At 49.6% G+C, this 17,053-nt stretch overlaps 5 protein-coding genes across 5 annotated transcripts; 2 read left to right on the forward strand and 3 right to left on the reverse strand.

The window, feature by feature from the left end:
* Positions 1-149: 149 nt before the first annotated feature.
* VTN00DRAFT_3224 (uncharacterized protein) lies at positions 150-5,298 on the reverse strand (the record flags this gene model as incomplete). Its single annotated transcript, XM_069429518.1, has 6 exons — positions 150-494; positions 547-4,231; positions 4,281-4,523; positions 4,581-4,660; positions 4,712-5,129; positions 5,183-5,298. The coding sequence occupies 6 exons, from the start codon at positions 5,296-5,298 to the stop codon at positions 150-152; spliced, it is 4,887 nt and encodes a 1,628-aa protein (XP_069282962.1).
* Positions 5,299-6,449: 1,151 nt separating this feature from the next.
* Positions 6,450-7,628, forward strand: VTN00DRAFT_3225 (uncharacterized protein; the record flags this gene model as incomplete). Its single annotated transcript, XM_069429519.1, has 1 exon — positions 6,450-7,628. The coding sequence occupies one exon, from the start codon at positions 6,450-6,452 to the stop codon at positions 7,626-7,628; it is 1,179 nt and encodes a 392-aa protein (XP_069282963.1).
* Positions 7,629-8,728: 1,100 nt separating this feature from the next.
* Positions 8,729-10,006, reverse strand: VTN00DRAFT_3226 (uncharacterized protein; the record flags this gene model as incomplete). The annotated part of the gene is made up of 5 exons (XM_069429520.1): positions 8,729-8,991; positions 9,043-9,440; positions 9,499-9,561; positions 9,663-9,820; positions 9,932-10,006. 5 exons carry the CDS (start codon positions 10,004-10,006, stop codon positions 8,729-8,731), a joined length of 957 nt encoding a protein of 318 aa, XP_069282964.1.
* A 361-nt stretch (positions 10,007-10,367) lies between these two features.
* VTN00DRAFT_3227 (uncharacterized protein) lies at positions 10,368-12,188 on the reverse strand (the record flags this gene model as incomplete). Its single annotated transcript, XM_069429521.1, has 8 exons — positions 10,368-10,541; positions 10,607-10,903; positions 10,975-11,326; positions 11,379-11,475; positions 11,526-11,581; positions 11,631-11,889; positions 11,942-12,017; positions 12,075-12,188. 8 exons carry the CDS (start codon positions 12,186-12,188, stop codon positions 10,368-10,370), a joined length of 1,425 nt encoding a protein of 474 aa, XP_069282965.1.
* Positions 12,189-14,285: 2,097 nt separating this feature from the next.
* On the forward strand, positions 14,286-15,140 carry VTN00DRAFT_3228 (uncharacterized protein; the record flags this gene model as incomplete). Its single annotated transcript, XM_069429522.1, has 2 exons — positions 14,286-14,468; positions 14,535-15,140. The coding sequence occupies 2 exons, from the start codon at positions 14,286-14,288 to the stop codon at positions 15,138-15,140; spliced, it is 789 nt and encodes a 262-aa protein (XP_069282966.1).
* Between the last annotated feature and the right edge of the window lie 1,913 nt (positions 15,141-17,053).

The raw sequence follows: 17,053 nt of genomic DNA on the forward strand, positions 1-17,053 counted from the left end.
CCCGCTGGTGCGGCGATCTTGTGTCACCTCTGCTAAATAATGTTACTATTGAAACGTCTCACTAGTGAGGCCTCCAGATTGAGGGCTACATCTCTCACTCTCTCCCTCGAAGGAAGCCGAGGCAAGTATGATTCCGCATGTGACGATTATCACTGCAGTCCTTCAGATTCTTCTGCATTGCATTTCGCCTCGTAGCTCTTCATGACCCCTTCGAGACGTGTAACCAGCCGTCCGCGCTTTTTGGCTGCCGAAGCCAGCTTCTCAATAGATGGCAATGTCCGAAGTACTTCGTCGTTCTTTTGCAGACGATCGATGGTTCCTTGGCAGCGCTCGATAAGCCCGGTCCTGATGGGTTCCCACTGCTGTTGATATGCTTGTATGCTTTCCTTGTGAGCCTCTGTAAGCTGCTCGATAAGTTTGTAGCAACCGGCGCCGTACGTCTCCAGGACGTCTCCAATCGCATCCTCCTCATCGAGGAAGTGGCGCATGAGACGCTATCTAGACCTCAGCACCAGATAAAAACAGTTTCAAAGAGGTTATACATACCCTGCATGTCTCGAATAGAATGTCGAGCGTTGTTCTCTGGGTTGCGCGGAGTTGTCTCCAGTCGGCTTCGATGCCGTCTTTCTCCACCAGGGTGGGAGAGCCGGTCAAGCCTGACGTTGAAGCGACATGAGTGGCATCAAAATGCCGGTCTGGAGTCTGCATCTCAACATCTGATTCCATTTGCTGCTCCTCATCTATAGACATCTCCTCTCCCTGGTTTGTGAGAGGGTCACTGGACGCAGGTAACAGGGACTTCTTAAGACCACTCGATTTCACAGCGTTCTTAATTCCGTTTCCTTCCAGACGCTGGGTAAAGGAGAGTGACTTCTTTATTTCGACCATGGGTTTCCCCGCATTACCAGTCGGCATAATCGGAGGGTTCGGTGCCTTTTGAAACCGAGCTTTTGGAAGTTTCAAAGGACTATTTTGAGTGCTATGTATTTTGGGGAACTGGATTCGCGAAACTGCAGAAGAATCATCCATGCGTTCGTCGTCTGAGACTTCAAACCCAATCTCCTCATTGTCAGTGGAAACTTGCGAGCTAGATTCTGAAGCAGCAGACACCATAGAAGCTGGCTGCGATATCATGTTTCTGATGCTTGTCTCCATGGAGTTTATCTGGTCAATGCCTTTGGTCTCCATGATCTGGCTGCCTCTTGTCTTTCTGAGGATTGGTCGCGGGCTCCCGTTCTCGTCGACCATGCTACCCTGAGAGAACATCTGAGGAGGTCTTGGTAGAGCGAAGAATTCCATCTGACCCGGAGAAGGGCCTGAGCTCATATACTCGTTGGTATTATTTTCTCCGCTGGCCAGGTTCGCTCGGAGTCTTTTAGGATATGGGGTCAGACTTCTTCCGTCATTGAGATCTTTTTTCTGACCTTGATCCGGATCTGTGGGTATTTTTCGCTTTAGCAAATCACCATGTTTGCGGGCTGGTGTTTCCGGTTCTTTCGTAGCAGACTTTGGTTGAATAGCTCGATAGAACTCTCCCTGATTCCGAGGGCCATCAACGGCGAAGCTGACAATTTGAGTCTTCCTGTGCAGGCGTTCGTTTATCAGTCCTCCACTAAGAAGCCCTCTTCCTTCGGCAAGTTCCAATGGAGCTTCTTTAATCTCTTTTGGACCCCGAGCACCGTTTCTGCTAGCAACCTCCGCGGCACCTCTTACATCCGTTAGAGTCATGGGTTTATCACAGGTGTCCTTTGCTGGCTTGTCCGGACCGGTCGCAAATTTTACCTTCTCTGGGATAAACTTTGTATTTGAGAGAATTGTTTCCGCCCGTTTTGAATTTCTGTCTGTGTCTATGATTCCATGCATTTCGACTTCGTGTGGTGCTAGTGCTGCACTGGATTGAGACATGAATTCAGAGATTTGCTGAGAGATCCGAGACAACTTTTCTCTTCTGTTAACTGCTAATAGATCTTCCGGCTCTTCGATAACTGTTGTAGTGGGCTTTTTATCATCCAATCTCTTGTCTGGACTGACGCTGGCAGCCTGTGAAAGGTGAATCCCTTCTCCAGATAATGCCTCTGCTAATTTGTTTCCCATAAGCCGTCCTCGGCCTTCCACTTGCTGCGTTGGATTGGAAGGATTGGTATGTTGGGGATGCTCAGCGGTTTTGATATCGTGATCATACTTCACCAACGTAACATCGCCATCGGAGAACTCCCCGCCATGCGAGAACGCTTCAACGCCGGCGCCGTCTGGCTCCTCATCATCTGCATGATTCGAATCTGAAACAGCCGTCAAGTCGACCGGAGCTTCTTCCGTCCCTGCTGCTTTTGTTCCCTCAACAAAGCATTCATTTAGCTCTGGAGAAGGAGACTGTGAAACAGAGTTCTTCGGAGGGCTGAAATGGCTACAAAGCTCTGGGGGTAAGGGTAGGCTTTCATCATTCACCAAAACGTTGGCGTCGTCGTCAGTATTGCGATCAATAGGTCCGGAGTTCATCGCTAAGTTGACATGCTCAGACCCGCTTGCTTTTGCTAAACCAACTTCTTCGGGGACTATGCTTTCAGCTGGACTATTATCTTGCATTTCCCCGTCGTCATTGGCCGCTGATATTTTGCTGTTCGCTTCTTCAGCTGCAGCACGCCGGGGCCGTGACGACGCCAGTGTCTTTGGAACATTGCACTCTGCCATCCTTCCTCTCTTCTTTTGTGGTGCAGAACCGGTCTTGGGAGTAGGAAGAGCAGGTTTGGCCGGCTGCTTCTTCTTCCGCGAGGAGTCGGATTTTTCCTCTTTAGAGCGACTGACAGAGAGTAATGAGCGAGGGGTTTTTATCGTTTTCTTCTTGCTCACTGGTTCCTGTTCGTCGTCTGTGTCTCGAAGGTCTCGATCCCAGTCTGTTGGGACCCTCTTAACTGACTTCGCTGCTGGCTTCGTTGTGCGGATACCATAAATTTTCTGTCTCGGCCGTTTCAACCGGGAATTGAACACTAAGGACTCTTGGGTATTCCAATTTGGTACTGTGTCCTGCTTTTTCCCCGTTTCAGAAATTTGAACGCTGGAAGCCATTTCGTCCTCTGCTGCAGCTTTTCGTTGTACTATTGAGCCTTCTTGAGAGTCAAGAATGGCTATGGGGCTGGGATCCTCAGCTGCGATAGGCGCTTTATTAGAGACATCAGGTTCCTGAAAAGAGTCTGGAACGTCATCAGACACGGTCTCTGAATGGGATGGATTCCCATCCATCCCATCTAGGTGTTGAGGCAGTCCTTGCTGCAGAGGGTCTGGCTGCGAATCCAGAGCGTCATACGGAAGTGTGTCTTCTCCATCAACGAGGGCCTCCTCTAATTTAGCCTTGTCATTTTGAGCTGGGAGCTTTTCTCCTTTTGAAGCTGCACTTCTCTGGAAGTTATTTGCTACATCAACTGGCAGCACTCCCTCTAGTTCTGAATTTCTAAAGGTGTGAAGTACTTCGTCGCTCTTCCAGGATGGCATACCTTCCAGATTGTGATTTATCGTCGAGCCATCGTCCTGTTGGCTTGTAATATCTCCACTTATAACCGTCCCAGGTAACGTTCTCTTCTGGAATGCATTTACCTCTGTCACCCCGATGCTCTTCAGATAATCAGTAGACTTCCTCGCTACCTCCTCTGGAGTATCAAGGAAGATAACAGCTGATGACCCACTCCGTGTACGGTATGCTCCAGACGGACCTCCAGTGAGGTTATCCACTTGGCGATTTGGAAAAGACAGATCGCTGATAGTGTCCCCTTCCTTGCCGAAAGTAACGAATGCCCCCGGGATGTGTCTTGGTTTACATTTGCTCTCCTCTGAAGGACCAGACTCGGCCAGTATTCCTTCTTCGAAAGTTAGCCCCAGTCTCTTGAGAACCATATGTTCAATAGCTCTCGAAAGCTCCGTGGCGTCATCATAGCATGTGATATTAATTGATGAGTCCCTGAGAAATTGCTTCTCTCCATTCATAATATAATATGCCGTGGGCTCCAGTTCCAACCTCAAATAGAAAGTGCTTCCGTCTGCACTCTTGTCTACAAAACAGACATTCTTCGGCACAATCAGTCGCAAGGGAACGTCAATGAACTGAAAACATTGACGTCCTGGCTTTTCAGTCGGCACTATGAAGGTCAGATGATCAGTAACGGTGATCCCAATCGACTTATCTCCGCCGTATGTCTTCCCTCCGATAATGAGTGACTGGACCGGATACGGAAATATCAGTCTGCGAATATTAGCTTTGCTCCAATCATGGAAGGGAAGAAAATGCACACCCGGCCTTGGGATGACTAGAGCGGCCCATATCAACCTCATGAATATAAGAACAGAACACTCCCACACAGTCAGAGTTCACTTCTTTCAAGCGCTTGAAGAAGCGGACGTGCTGATCAACATCTTCGACTGTCCAGAATATCTTTCCATCAAACTTCGAAGCGGTCATTTGCCGAATTATACCTGCAGCGACGAACCGTAGGGTGAGATCACGCTCATGACAAAGAACTGAGCCGAGGGAGGGACTACATGGCAAGAGTTAGAAACATCCGGTTATGGATTGCAAAGTGCTGTTCACTAACCGCGCGACCTCCGGTCCTAGAGCGAACAGCTCCATGTTGGCTTCGGATTTACGGAGCAGTTCCAGCAAAAGCTGACCACTCTACCGCAGTTGAGTATCATGATACGGAGAAGCACATGATTGGAGACTCACCAATCTCCGCTGTCTAGGATCCTGCCTGTCGTCGACGAAGCGCTCCAACAGCGGCTGGATGATCTTCTGACCTAGAAACGATTTCCGCTTGTGAGCATTGGATTTGGACCTTGCGCCAGTTCCTCGTGAAGAATCCGTAAGTTGCTCGACTGTGTCCTGCTGAGAGTCAGCATCCAGGGCGGACTCCGTGTCAGCGGGGCAGAGAGACTGAACCAGCAAAAGGAACAGCCCACGTTCCTGCGCCAAGGAGAATTCTGCGTTCAACAGCACGTGGGCTATGCACCAAAGTGACCTGTCATCCAGCCTTGATAGCGTCCTATTGATTTCACTGTCTAAAATCAAAACGACCCCTTGAAGGTCAGCGGAACTGATTGGAAGAGGAAGCTGGGATATGGCTTGGACGACATCCTCCGAAATGCTGCACGATAAAGCCGTTAGCGGAAATATGAGACTCTCAAAGGATGTCCTGACATTATGGGATTGTCCAATTCGGAACTGCTGATAGCGTCACGCAAAAAGGTGACCAATCGAGCAAGAGGAAGCCCTTTCGACAAGCTGTCAGAGCCTTCATCTGTCGAAGTAGACATCTTGCTCGAGGATGATTTCAAAGTCAACAAACAATGGGAAAGGGAGAACAGAACATAAACCTGATGGAATATTCCATATCCTCTAGAGAAATTGGATTGACATGTCTGCTTTGACCGCTGGGCGTTCCGTCCAGACAAGGGAGGCAAGACGCCTCTAAGCTCACTGGTTTATCACATGACGGCACCGAGACTGCCTTCCTGCGAGCATCTCAACGATGATAGTGAAATGGAAATGAGAGGAATTTTCTTCTCGTTTGATTTCAGAATCAGGATTACGCCAACAGCATGAGCACATATTTTGGCTGTATTCAACCATCTCTGCTATTCAATCCAGCAGGACTGTTTTGGACCCCTATGCAGGTAGCTACTATACTCTCTTTTTTTTCCCCGCAGGAAATCGGTCACCTGTTCAGCCATGAAACAGAAGTAACAACTTATTGAGCACCTTTGCCTTATCAGAGGCCTTGTTAGCTATTAATTGACCATCAGGTAGCACAATGGCGTGATACGCCATGGAAAGCTCAGGTCAACTGCGCGACAGAGCCGCAACACTTTCCACTTCCCTCGAGACATTCTGATCTCTCGAATTCGCTCAACTTCATCTTCCTTTTCAGCCTTCAGAGTGCAGTGGCTGGCTGATGTCCGCCATGAGTATTGTTTCTGCTTGGCGCACAATGCGCAAGACACATGGCTATCAGCGGTTGTGGAGCAACGGGTCTGATCTCCACGCACTTGTCTGCATAAGCCTATCACGTGTCGAGATCTCTCAGAACATCTGATCGTCGCTAACAGAGTTGCAGACTTTCTAAAGATCTACATTCTTCTCGGTTAAATTGATCATATTGACCCTGGTCGGAATGGCCATGCAATCCATCGTGTTCAACCGAAGAGCGAAAGCTCTGTCGATGATCAGGTCGGCTTCTTCCTCCGCGTTCCGTGGATGGCTGCAACCAAACCGGCCGGGTGATAACAACTCCGTGCCTATGGATAAAGGCGAGATAAGGACTGGCTGCGCTTCGGACGAATTCATCCGGGGGTTGCCCGGGGATGTCTTGCGTCAAACCTTGTCGCCTGCCAATGCCGTAATTGCTTTATATTTATGCTGACCTCTAGGCTGTTGCTGTCATACACAATTGTTTTCGAGCTGATCCATGAGGCCAGGCACCACTGAGATGGAGATTAAGAAGCGCAATCCAATGCTGACAGAAGCTCTGTCGCGACGTCAAATTTGCGCACTCGAGACGCTAAGCAGACTACCAGCTATCTTTCCTGCCTTATGGAGTTCACCTTCCTCTGCGCAACGGATCCCCGCATTCATCCCCGAGACGATAGCAGAAAGACAATCGAGGTCGTTCGAGAACGGGTCCTTAGGCGCTGATGAACACCTTTCTCGGACACTTTTGGGTCGGGATCACGAGATACAAAGACAGGAGAAGCTGCCTTGCAATGAGGAGCAAAAGACAGTGCTGTACCTAGCGTACGGCTCGAACTTGGCCTCGGAGACCTTCCTCGGGAACCGTGGCATCAGGCCGCTTTCCCAGTTGAATGTCTACGTGCCCGAGTTGAAGCTCACTTTCGACCTCCCCGGGATACCGTATGGAGAACCGTGCTTTGCGGGGACACGATTCCGTGATACTACTTCAGGGGATGTAGGGGACAATGAGCACGATTCGGAGAACTCCCCTCTGGTTTCGCGACAGGACTACCACAAGGACCGATGGCGTAAACCTCTTATCGGTGTCGTCTACGAGGTGACACGCGCAGACTACGCGCACATCATAGCCACAGAAGGAGGCGGCCGCGGATACCAAGACGTCGTCGTAACATGCTATCCCTTCCCGAAAGATTACAACCCATCCGATGCTGTCCCCGATCACCCAGATACGACCCCATTCCAAGCACACACGCTCCTTTCGCCGGCTCGGGGTGACAGCGACAAAAACAGCCGATGTAGGTGGAACACACAAACCCCCCTCCTCCGTCCCGACCCATGCTACGCCCAGCCATCCGCGCGCTACCTCAACCTGATCACCTACGGCGCAGCAGAGCACAACCTCCCCGTCTCCTACCGGACATACCTCTCCACCATCCGACCATACCGCATTACCACGTTCCGCCAGCGCGTTGGACAGGTGATATTCCTCGCGCTCTGGGGCCCGTTGATATTACTGCTCGTGAAGCTGACTGGCTGGCTCGCTGGAGAAGACGGCCGGAGTCCCGAGTGGTTGGTCAAGGTGGAGAATGTAGTGTTTGCGGCCATGTGGATGAGCTATGATAGTGTTTTCCGGGGAATCTTTGGGGACGGGGAGAGGACGATTGAGGATGTATGATCCCGATTGGGGTTTGGCACAGTTGGCTTTGGGTACTGTACTGTACATTATATACTTTATGTTTTATGGCGTAGGTGATAATTTCTTATAGATAATTTAGGTAACTTGGATAGCGACCTTTCCAATAATGCTTCGGGATTAGCCACAAGAATATTGCAGTCGAAGTGCCTATTAACGGGTGCATACTGTGTACACTTCCACATACCGAGAGCAGAATACTATACCGTACACAGTAGGCAGGCAGTCCATCACGTAAGGGCCGGATATATCTCGGACCAGATCTCTGCCAAGAGTGCCTCCTGGTTTTGAAGACATGAAAGCACTCAATAATTCATTATAGATATGGTCCATCTACAAGTTCACTGCGAGGACATCGTGTTTCCTGCACAGCGAACCCCACCCCCCTTCCCCCGCTTGCTCACTTCCGTCCGTGCGTTCTGTCTATCTATCCATACCTCTGTAGACTGTGGGCCGACATAGCGGCATGACATATATTACTCCGACCGGTGAAACGCAGAAGGATTCCCTAGTACGGTTCCACTGACAGGGGTGTTAGTCTAATGCCGCCCTTCGAATCCTCGCCTAATTAGCCTTGAGGAGTCTTAGTAAGATCGAGGACCTCACTGCTACCGCTATGGCCATTCCCGGCCCATGCGTGATAAACGTACTAGGAATCCCACCGGGTATCGTCTCTGTAACAATCAAGCGTCATCCTTTGCCTTACGCACGCAGTCGACGACAGGCGGTCGGAATATGAGTAAGCCAGAAATAAGGTCTGATAAGTGATAATACATTCGACGTTAAACAAAGGAAAAAAGCGGCGCTGGGCCTTTTTGCATGCGTCTATCTGTTTGTTTTTAGGCTTTTTGAAAGGCACACTTTGTCTTTCTTCAAACAGATTTTCAAGGAAAATATCTAGGATACAGATACAGACGTTCTGAGTGGATTCAGATAAAACAGGCAGGAAGACACGGCAACAACGGTCAATGGAGTCATGGAAAGCCGACACGACCAGACCGACGGGGCAAGCCACAACCCTGCAGCCCAGAAGATCGCCTTTGCTCCCTCTCATGCGATAATTCATCCAGTGCAGTATGCGTTTAGCGTCTGACTGGCGGGGTGTACACGATCTTCCTGGTCTTGATCGGAGCCCACTTGTAGCGCTTGACCCAGACGCTGAGGGCGAACAGGGCAGTGGAGACGGCGATAGCTTTCATACCCATCTTCTTGCGCTCATCCATCTCAGGTTCGGCAGCCCAGTTAAGGAACTCGACAACGTCCTTAGCCATCTGGGAGGTGGTGGCAGGGGTGCCGTCCTCATACTCAACAACACCGTCAAAGAGGACACGACCCATAGCAATACCTGGGGAAAAGGTTAGACTTTGGATACCACGGTTCCAATGGCGGCACATACCAGTTCCAGGGAAGTAAGGGTTGAAGTTCAGACCCTCCTGGACGGAGGCACCCGCTGGGGGCTCATCCGGGTAACCGGTCAGCAGAGAGAAGATGTAGTTGCAGCCACCGTGACGGGCCTTGACCATCAAGCTAAGATCCGGGGGCAGGGCACCGTTATTCGCAGCACGGGCGGCCTCGTCGTTCTTGTAGGGAGAAGGAATATAGTCGGACAGCTTTCCAGGGCGCTTCTCGATCTCACCCTGGTCGTTAGGCTCGGTGTCGTACTCGTGCTCCTCGGCAAAGGCCTTCATCTCGTCGACAGTGTGCATAACACCAACGAATGCACGCCATGGGACACGGCTGAGGGAGTGGCAGCTGGCGCAGACCTCACGGTAGACCTGGAAACCACGGCGGAGACTGAAAGAGTTGTGTGCGTGAGTCCCCATCGCGAAATCCAAAGGATTGGGCCACTTACGCCTGGTGGTCAAAGGTCTTGTTCCACTTCTGGTGCTCCCATGGGTACTGAGTTGGGTGCAATCTTTCATCCAATCCGTCAGTGTCTTGTTCTCTTCTTTCAATTGAGCCGCTTCGGAGCACCGGAACTCCCAAGCAGACGCTCCTCCGCACAGTATCACTCACCCTTCCTCAGCAGGGGTCATCGCAAACGCTTCCTGGCCATAGAGATGGTAATACCAAGCCGCAGATCCAATGGCGGCGACGGTCGCAGCGGAGGCCGTGAGTGTGAGGTGGAAGGGCGAGCTGGCGGACTCGGCGCCGGATGTCGAGGAAGACGCCCGCTGCGTATTTCGTCAGTACAAAGGCCCAGGATAAATTTCCAGACGCATTTCCAAAGCAATTGCCCTCTTTCATCAAGGCCAATGGCTTCTCCAGGCTGGGAGACGGCGTACCGTGGTAGTCCGGCGGAAAGTCTGTCGTGCGATCGCCCGCGAGGGCACGCTCTGCAGGACCGATCTTGCGAGCATGGTGAATGATTCCAAGGCCCTCCGATCACGGGGATAGAGAGGAAGGAACAAGAGCCACAGAGGGGTGGGAGAGGGGAGGGGGAGGTTAGACACCGGAGAGGAGGTTGTCCTTTGAAAGTGAAGTTGAAGTTGTCGACGGAGCCGTCAAGTTTCTCTTGGGGGTGGATTGGCTAAACCCTCGCTGTGATTGGTCGAGGCCTCGCCTTAGGTTCCTTCGGCAAAAACCGCGACGGGACAACCTCATCATCCTCTCGCCCTACTGGGAACAATGGCATCTTCGGTGATGGTCATCAATTATTGCTGAACGTCCGTCTGCTGTTTGCTCTTGTTTTTTGCTACTCCTGCTACTACCTTCCATGCCTTATACCAACCCACCCTGTGAAATTTCCCCCGTCGCTTCAGTCTTGGCCCGCAGTTCCGCCGTGACGCCCTTCCGCAGAGCCGCGACGGCTTCCCGAACGGTGCACCTCGTGCCGTGCGTATGGAGAACCAACGACAGGGCGGGCAACCTTCGAAGAGCACGACCACTCAGTCCCTGACTGTCGATTAGATGATTCCTTATCTCAAAAATCCACGAAGCTGGCTCCGATCTCTCCTTACCACACTGGCACCGGCCATGTCTGCAAGCTGTTTCGGGATAGACTCGGAAAACATTTGATAGACCAGCAGCATCTCGTCATAACTCGGAAGTATCAATGTCTCCGCAGGATAGCAGACATATTCTAGGCGCGTTTGGGGATCTTCCGGGTTGAGCTGTATCACGTCGAAAGTCGACCCTTCGATGACGCCGCATCTACCGAGATCCTCTAAGCAGCTCCTGTAGATTTCGTAAATGACTCGGGCTGATGGCGGCGGTATGAACTGTTTAATGTCCACACGATCGAGAAACGCGCCATCCTGCAAAGCACGGATATTAATTCCAATGAGCAGAAGCCAGAACCATGGTCCCTCTCACTCTTGGCACTCACCAGCGCAGTGATCAGGTTACTCGTGCAGAGCACGACCACGTTGGGATGATGCCGCAGGCGGTCCAGTGCTCTCAACAGTGCATTCACTGCGCGCATGGCATCAAAAGGCTCGTTTCCACTCAGAGCTCGTTCTCTCCTGGCTGTCAATGTCTCAACCTCGTCCACAAATACACAGACAAATGTGTCCTCCTCTTCATCCAGCATGGTCTCGATGCTGTCAAACATTCTGCTAACAAGTTTTCCACTTTCACTGAAGAATTTGCTCCCCAAGGAGTGTGCGTCTATCTCGACGAGCTTGCTTTGTGGGAACTGCTTCCCGAGGCGTATTGCGAGCTTCTGTGCGAGTCCGCGGCTGTTTGTTTAATTAACTATCGTCTTTCCCCAGTGTTTCTGTTCTACGTTACCAAAGACTGGTCTTCCCAGTTCCTGGCGGACCCCAGAGAAGAATGACGCGGTTCCAGTTGATAATCCATGTGTCGAGCTTTCGAGCGGAAAACGACACTAGAGTGGACTGTTAGCAGTGACGACGCCTTGTTGCATGGAATACTAACGCATTCGGCTGATAGCTCGTAACAATGTAGATGGGATAGGCTGGTCGAACAGGAGCCTATTGATAGTCTTAGAACTGTATTATCAATAGCAGGATGGAAGCTTACGATTCCCAGATCCCGTCCAGCTCCTTGCTAGGCAGGGCGATGGTTCGAGCCCGAGGCCCATCCTCACCACTATCCATGGTTGCTTCCGACTGCTGGGTCTGTGAAGAGTTCTCGGGCTCGTTTTGCCCCCGAAGCTGATATGCCTGGACATCCAGTTCGACATTCTCAAGACGATACGCACCGGACTCGAGTTCACCACCAGTGCACTCGGTAACTTTGACAGAGTCGAGGGCATGAGCATGCGGCTCCTTCAAGTCGTCTTGTATCGTTTGTCAGAAACGATGCGAAGCCAAGGAGGGTGTTTTTCTTACCAAACGAGCGAAGTTCCTGACCTAGAGTCAAGACCGCGAAGTTGTCGATGAGCCATTTCGTGATCTCTTCCCTGATCTTATTATGGTCAGCTTATGATAAAAAAATGCTTATAACATGCTGTAGGAGGCCTACAATGTCTGTGCGAATGATGACATTGTCGCCATCACTTTTGACCCGAGCCTCAACGTGCAGAACGGGCTTGTGAACAGTTTCCGCTGACGTTGACGGGTAGCTGATAGAAACCATTGCAGATACCAAGTTCTTGACAGATCCAGATGGGACAGAAACCACGTCGCCCTTTTCTGGCTGGATGGTTTCCTGCTTTGGTGCTCTCTGCCGTTGTAGAGCAAGACAAGTCTTGAGTTGATGGCGGGATCAGATCACATGAGTGCACAATGCCCTCAAGAACGGACCCCCGCCAGACATACTTACAATTACTATCTCTAGTCTCAGGTGCATCTTCTACCCAGTCCGGTTGTTTGAAGGTGATAATCTAGGCTTAGCCACTGAGCGTAGTTATTATGAGAGACCAATGCACCGCTCATACAATCACTCATTGAGGCACGATGAAATAGTCCATTCATAGCCATAACGAGAACTATGGATTTGGTTGATAGATTGCAAGGGATTTGCACTAGATAGTAACCTAGACAAAGTAAATTGCTCTTCCCCTGCCATCACGCAAGATCACTCCCACCACGAGAGGTAGCTGCAGAATAAAATCGACAATAGCACAGTGCAGAAATAATATGTGGAATTTTTGTGAATACTCCAGTTCTATATATTCCTTCCCCAGGATCTGTTCCTCTCTGTGCCATTCTGACTTCAAGACCAGAGCAAAGCAAAGGGTACCTAAAAAAAAAAGAAAAGGGACACAACACTCAGCACCAATATGGAAGAATGAGATTTACTTGTCCTGAAAGACTCTCGAGGAGCGAAATTCGCTTCAGATAAATACAACAATGTTGGATCACCGCAGAAAGGGCCGTGATATGGGTGGTGATCTCTATTCAATGACGCGCTCCCTACGACTAAGGTATGGTTTCAGGGGAATCACATAGTTTCTAAAAGCCATATCCCAAAGCTAATAAATATTGCTGTGGACCATGAGGTGGAGCAATGATTTTCCCGTTCAATGCGACTACCCAAGCCATTATATAAAACGGTCCCTGCAGATGTTTGAAATTCAGTCCAGGGATAGCCACAGTCAGCACCAGGAACACAAATGCATCGATGCCAGTGTATTCTGCTATCATGATAGCAGACAATACGGCTCGGTTTATGCCGAGTTCAACAAGACTGTGGAGTTCCTACAACGGCCTCGATTCTCGAGCTGGCAGCCGGAGGTGGAAACAATGACAAGCGACATTTGAGGAGGGAGGGTCCAGATAAATAGTAAAGTGTGGGTTTCGGGAATGGAAACAGGTATATTCATTGTTGCGCTAAAATCAATTCTCCAAAGATTATTCTTGTTGCATATCGCACGGACAACGGCCGGGAGTGGAGTGGCCCAGTACAGTAAATAATTTCGCATAGATACCTAAAATATTGAGTACCGCTATTTTTACCCTTATATATACGAACTTGGGTCCTTCTGAGAAAATGCACTTGGATAAATCCTGCGTTAACGAATTCCTACATTGATTAGAAATAGGTAGATATTGATGTCTATGACGCACACTGAATTGTAGGTCATGATCTGTAGGGTACCCGTAAACTGAGCAATTCTTGGATCCAACCTGACGGATTCTTACATCGCAGCATCATAACACGCTCGTTTTGGCGTCAAGGAGAAGGTCAAACTCTGTATACCGCAGCGTAAAAAAGGCAGCGTCCGCCCTGCAAGTCGAGACAGCAAGACTGCTACAAATCCATTCAGGAGTTGAATCCATAGTTATTCTTAATCCACCAGAGCGCCCATTTGCACGCTCTTTACACCAAACCCAAAGTCCACCCTAGAGCAACTAATCATCCCACATCATCATGCCACAGCCACGTCGACAAACGTTATGCCTTGAATGCGGATTAATAATCGGTTTCACAGTATGGTGTGATGAGATCAGCTACTTTTCGCTTGCTTCGCTTGATAGAGCAGAATTTTTATGGACCAGAAAATACCGCGTTAGTGAGCAAGCAGTGATATCCTTGATTTGATTCTCATATTGATGTACATATATTCCCAGTCATCGTACACAACCTCCTCCAACAACAACAATACAAACTCTCAGGAATAGGCGACTATGGCCGTCACGACCTCCTAAACTCCAGATACCACATGCCCATCAACAAAGACGCAAAGGCCTTCTGGAACTGGGATTTCATGAGCCCTTCTGCGACTCTGAGATGACATTCATCTGTCCCGCTGCTACTTGTGCCGAGCAATGCCCCCAATCTTCCTTTGGACCTGACGGGAGCTGCAGCAACACGCACGGCTACCCCATCCACGCTGCCTGTTGGGATATCATTGAACGCGTCATCGGCCCCCGAGTAGCAGAATATGAAGACCACCTGGCCCTTCTCACGAAGGTCCTCATTGAACGATGGCACCCTTGAACATTCGAGCTGGAGCACCGCATCTCGAACAGAAGCAAGCAATGGGTCCGGAATCTCGCAGGCTACGACAATCTCACGTACGCGGAGTGGGCTCCCGCGCACACGGATCCCACGCACGTCGAAGAAGTGTCTGATATCATTGAGAAAAGCATCTCCCGCTGCGCGAGAAAAAAGACCAAGACCAAAACGCGTCGGTGGCGCCCATGTCTCGATCCGAACCATTCTTACATCGAGGAGCATCTGAAGTCCCCCTCGGGTTTAAGACTGCCTGCCAACATCGAAATCCGGTATCTAATCCTGGACAATCTTGACTATGCGGATGCACAGAACGCCTTCAGGGCATTTGGATGGCGGGTGCTGAAGGGTTGTTTTCAGCGGAGGTTCCCCCGGGATCTGGTCTTTGAGATTGAACAGTTGAAGACACCCGTCCCGGAGATGGATTGGGAGTTTTTCTGTTTGGAAGTGGAGAGGCTGATGGAAAGTTCGGAGGTGTTGCTGAATCGACAGCGCATATTCCGGATCGTGAGAGGGGCGGAAGAGATGTTTGCGGATAGGGTAGAGGGTAGAGAGACTACCGATACTACTAAGAAGAGGAAGACTGTGTCACGGAAAGGCTGCAAGTCACAGAAGCGAAGTAAGAAATAGTAGTCTCTGTCGGTGTTTATAGGTAGTGGTACGTTGGCAAAATATTTTGAAATAGGACATCAATGAAAACAATGACGAAATTAGTAACCAGCCACAATACTGCTAGATAATATGGCCAATTGTGCAGAACTGCAAAAGAACTGCAAAGTATCTCTGTATCTACCTAGAGACTTGCTTTGTATTGATCTGCTGAATGGCCTTGCTTGTCGGCTTCCTATACAATATAAATACTATTTTACTTTCACGAAAGCTAGAAGCTACACAATGCAATTTAATTCATCAATTGTAACATGCATATGTTCATCAAGAAAGTAGCTATGCTAAGCTTAATGGAATGACTAAGAGGAGCTGGGTCGACTCTATCCATCAAGGTATAGTATTGTCACCTTCTCTAAGCTACCTAGCTGGTCGGCGATAGGAAATAGGTTCATGAACTCTTATACGTGATTCAGAAATGAAGAAGGGCAAAGACATTTATCTCAAAAAAATTCGAAGGGGAATTCAGCAAATCGATTGAGGGATGATATGTCTGTGGTGCTGAAAACTGGAGAGCACAGCAGAATAGAAGATGATATTTTCTATTCAGTGTGATCTCCATGGTCATGTCTCTGACTTCCGAGTCTTTGATGACAGTTACCTCGCTTATTTCCTATCAAAGAGGGTCTCTAACGGTGAGGGCCCATCTAACGGTGACGGGGGTGGACGGGTGTATACCGGCATATAGTTCCTAGAAGACGGAGCTAGCCAGTAGCCTATCATAGCGTACCCGCAGAGATAATCTGACAGGACAAGGCTGTGGAGGCATCATTCTTCACCACTCTGAGCTTGGGAAGACCTTCAACAGCAGCAGTTTCATTTCATTGAAATAATATCAGGTTGAACTTGCAATGCATTTAAATCCTTCGGAACATGTAAACAGCGACAATTAGGTCAAATAGTTATATATAGTCATAAATTTGAATTAGGAAATTTCTAAGATTGCTTACCTGGAACCTACTCATGTCAAAAAGTTCACCAAAAAGGCCACGCAAAAAAATAGGGCACGCGCAAAGTGGGAGATGGCTGCCTGACACAGCCGGCATTCCCCACAACGCCTTCAGAACAAAGAATTGGTAGCACACCATCTCGCTAACAACCCGGAGGACCGGCAAATTTTCGAGTCATTAAATTCTTGCCCACGAGTTGCTGATGTGTCAGAGCCTACTGCGTACTATGTACCTTAGTAGGGACGTCGGCTGGATAGGCTAGACCGCACTCGGGCCCGGAGAATTGGAAGATAGTATGTGTGTAGAATTCGGCTTCACGTTGAGCATGCATTAGAGTTTAGACGGCCACCATGGCGCCCTCAATTCTTTGTATCACGCTGAGCACTTCTGGGAGAACGAGATATATGTTAGCCGAACGATATCAGTGAGCTTGGCTATGTTGACGTGAGGAACAAGCCACCGCTCTGCAGCCGATGGTTCCGATATGCTCTGAGAGAAATGCCAGTACAAGTATCTTGTGATGCCGTGCTCAATTTGCCTGTTCAGGGTTTTGGCTGAAACTGGTGTTGATTACCGATATATATAACGGTCTGCATTGTGATGTTTTATTAAGCACGGCGGGGACCTTCTGAAGCTAAGCAGGGCCACTGGAAAGCAAGAGGCATTGGGTAGGCTCGGGTTGTCTTCAGTACAGTAGATGGGCTTTGCCAGTCATGTACCCTGTAAAAAATCCTGCAGACATTTTTTCTTTTCTACCCTGTCCGAGATCTGTCGATGAATAGGCGCTAGACCATACCCTGGATACTCCAGAACTGCGTAAAGGCTCAATTGGCTCTCAGGTCGGTATTACTATATTTCTTTTTCTTCGTGTCTGGTTTCTAAAAATGACTACCCCGCAGTACATATCTTCTGATAACCTGCGACGGA

This window comes from Thermoascus crustaceus (assembly GCF_041956765.1).
Source record: "Thermoascus crustaceus strain CBS 181.67 unplaced genomic scaffold VTN00scaffold_13, whole genome shotgun sequence".
Taxonomy (NCBI): Eukaryota; Fungi; Ascomycota; class Eurotiomycetes; order Eurotiales; family Thermoascaceae; genus Thermoascus; species Thermoascus crustaceus.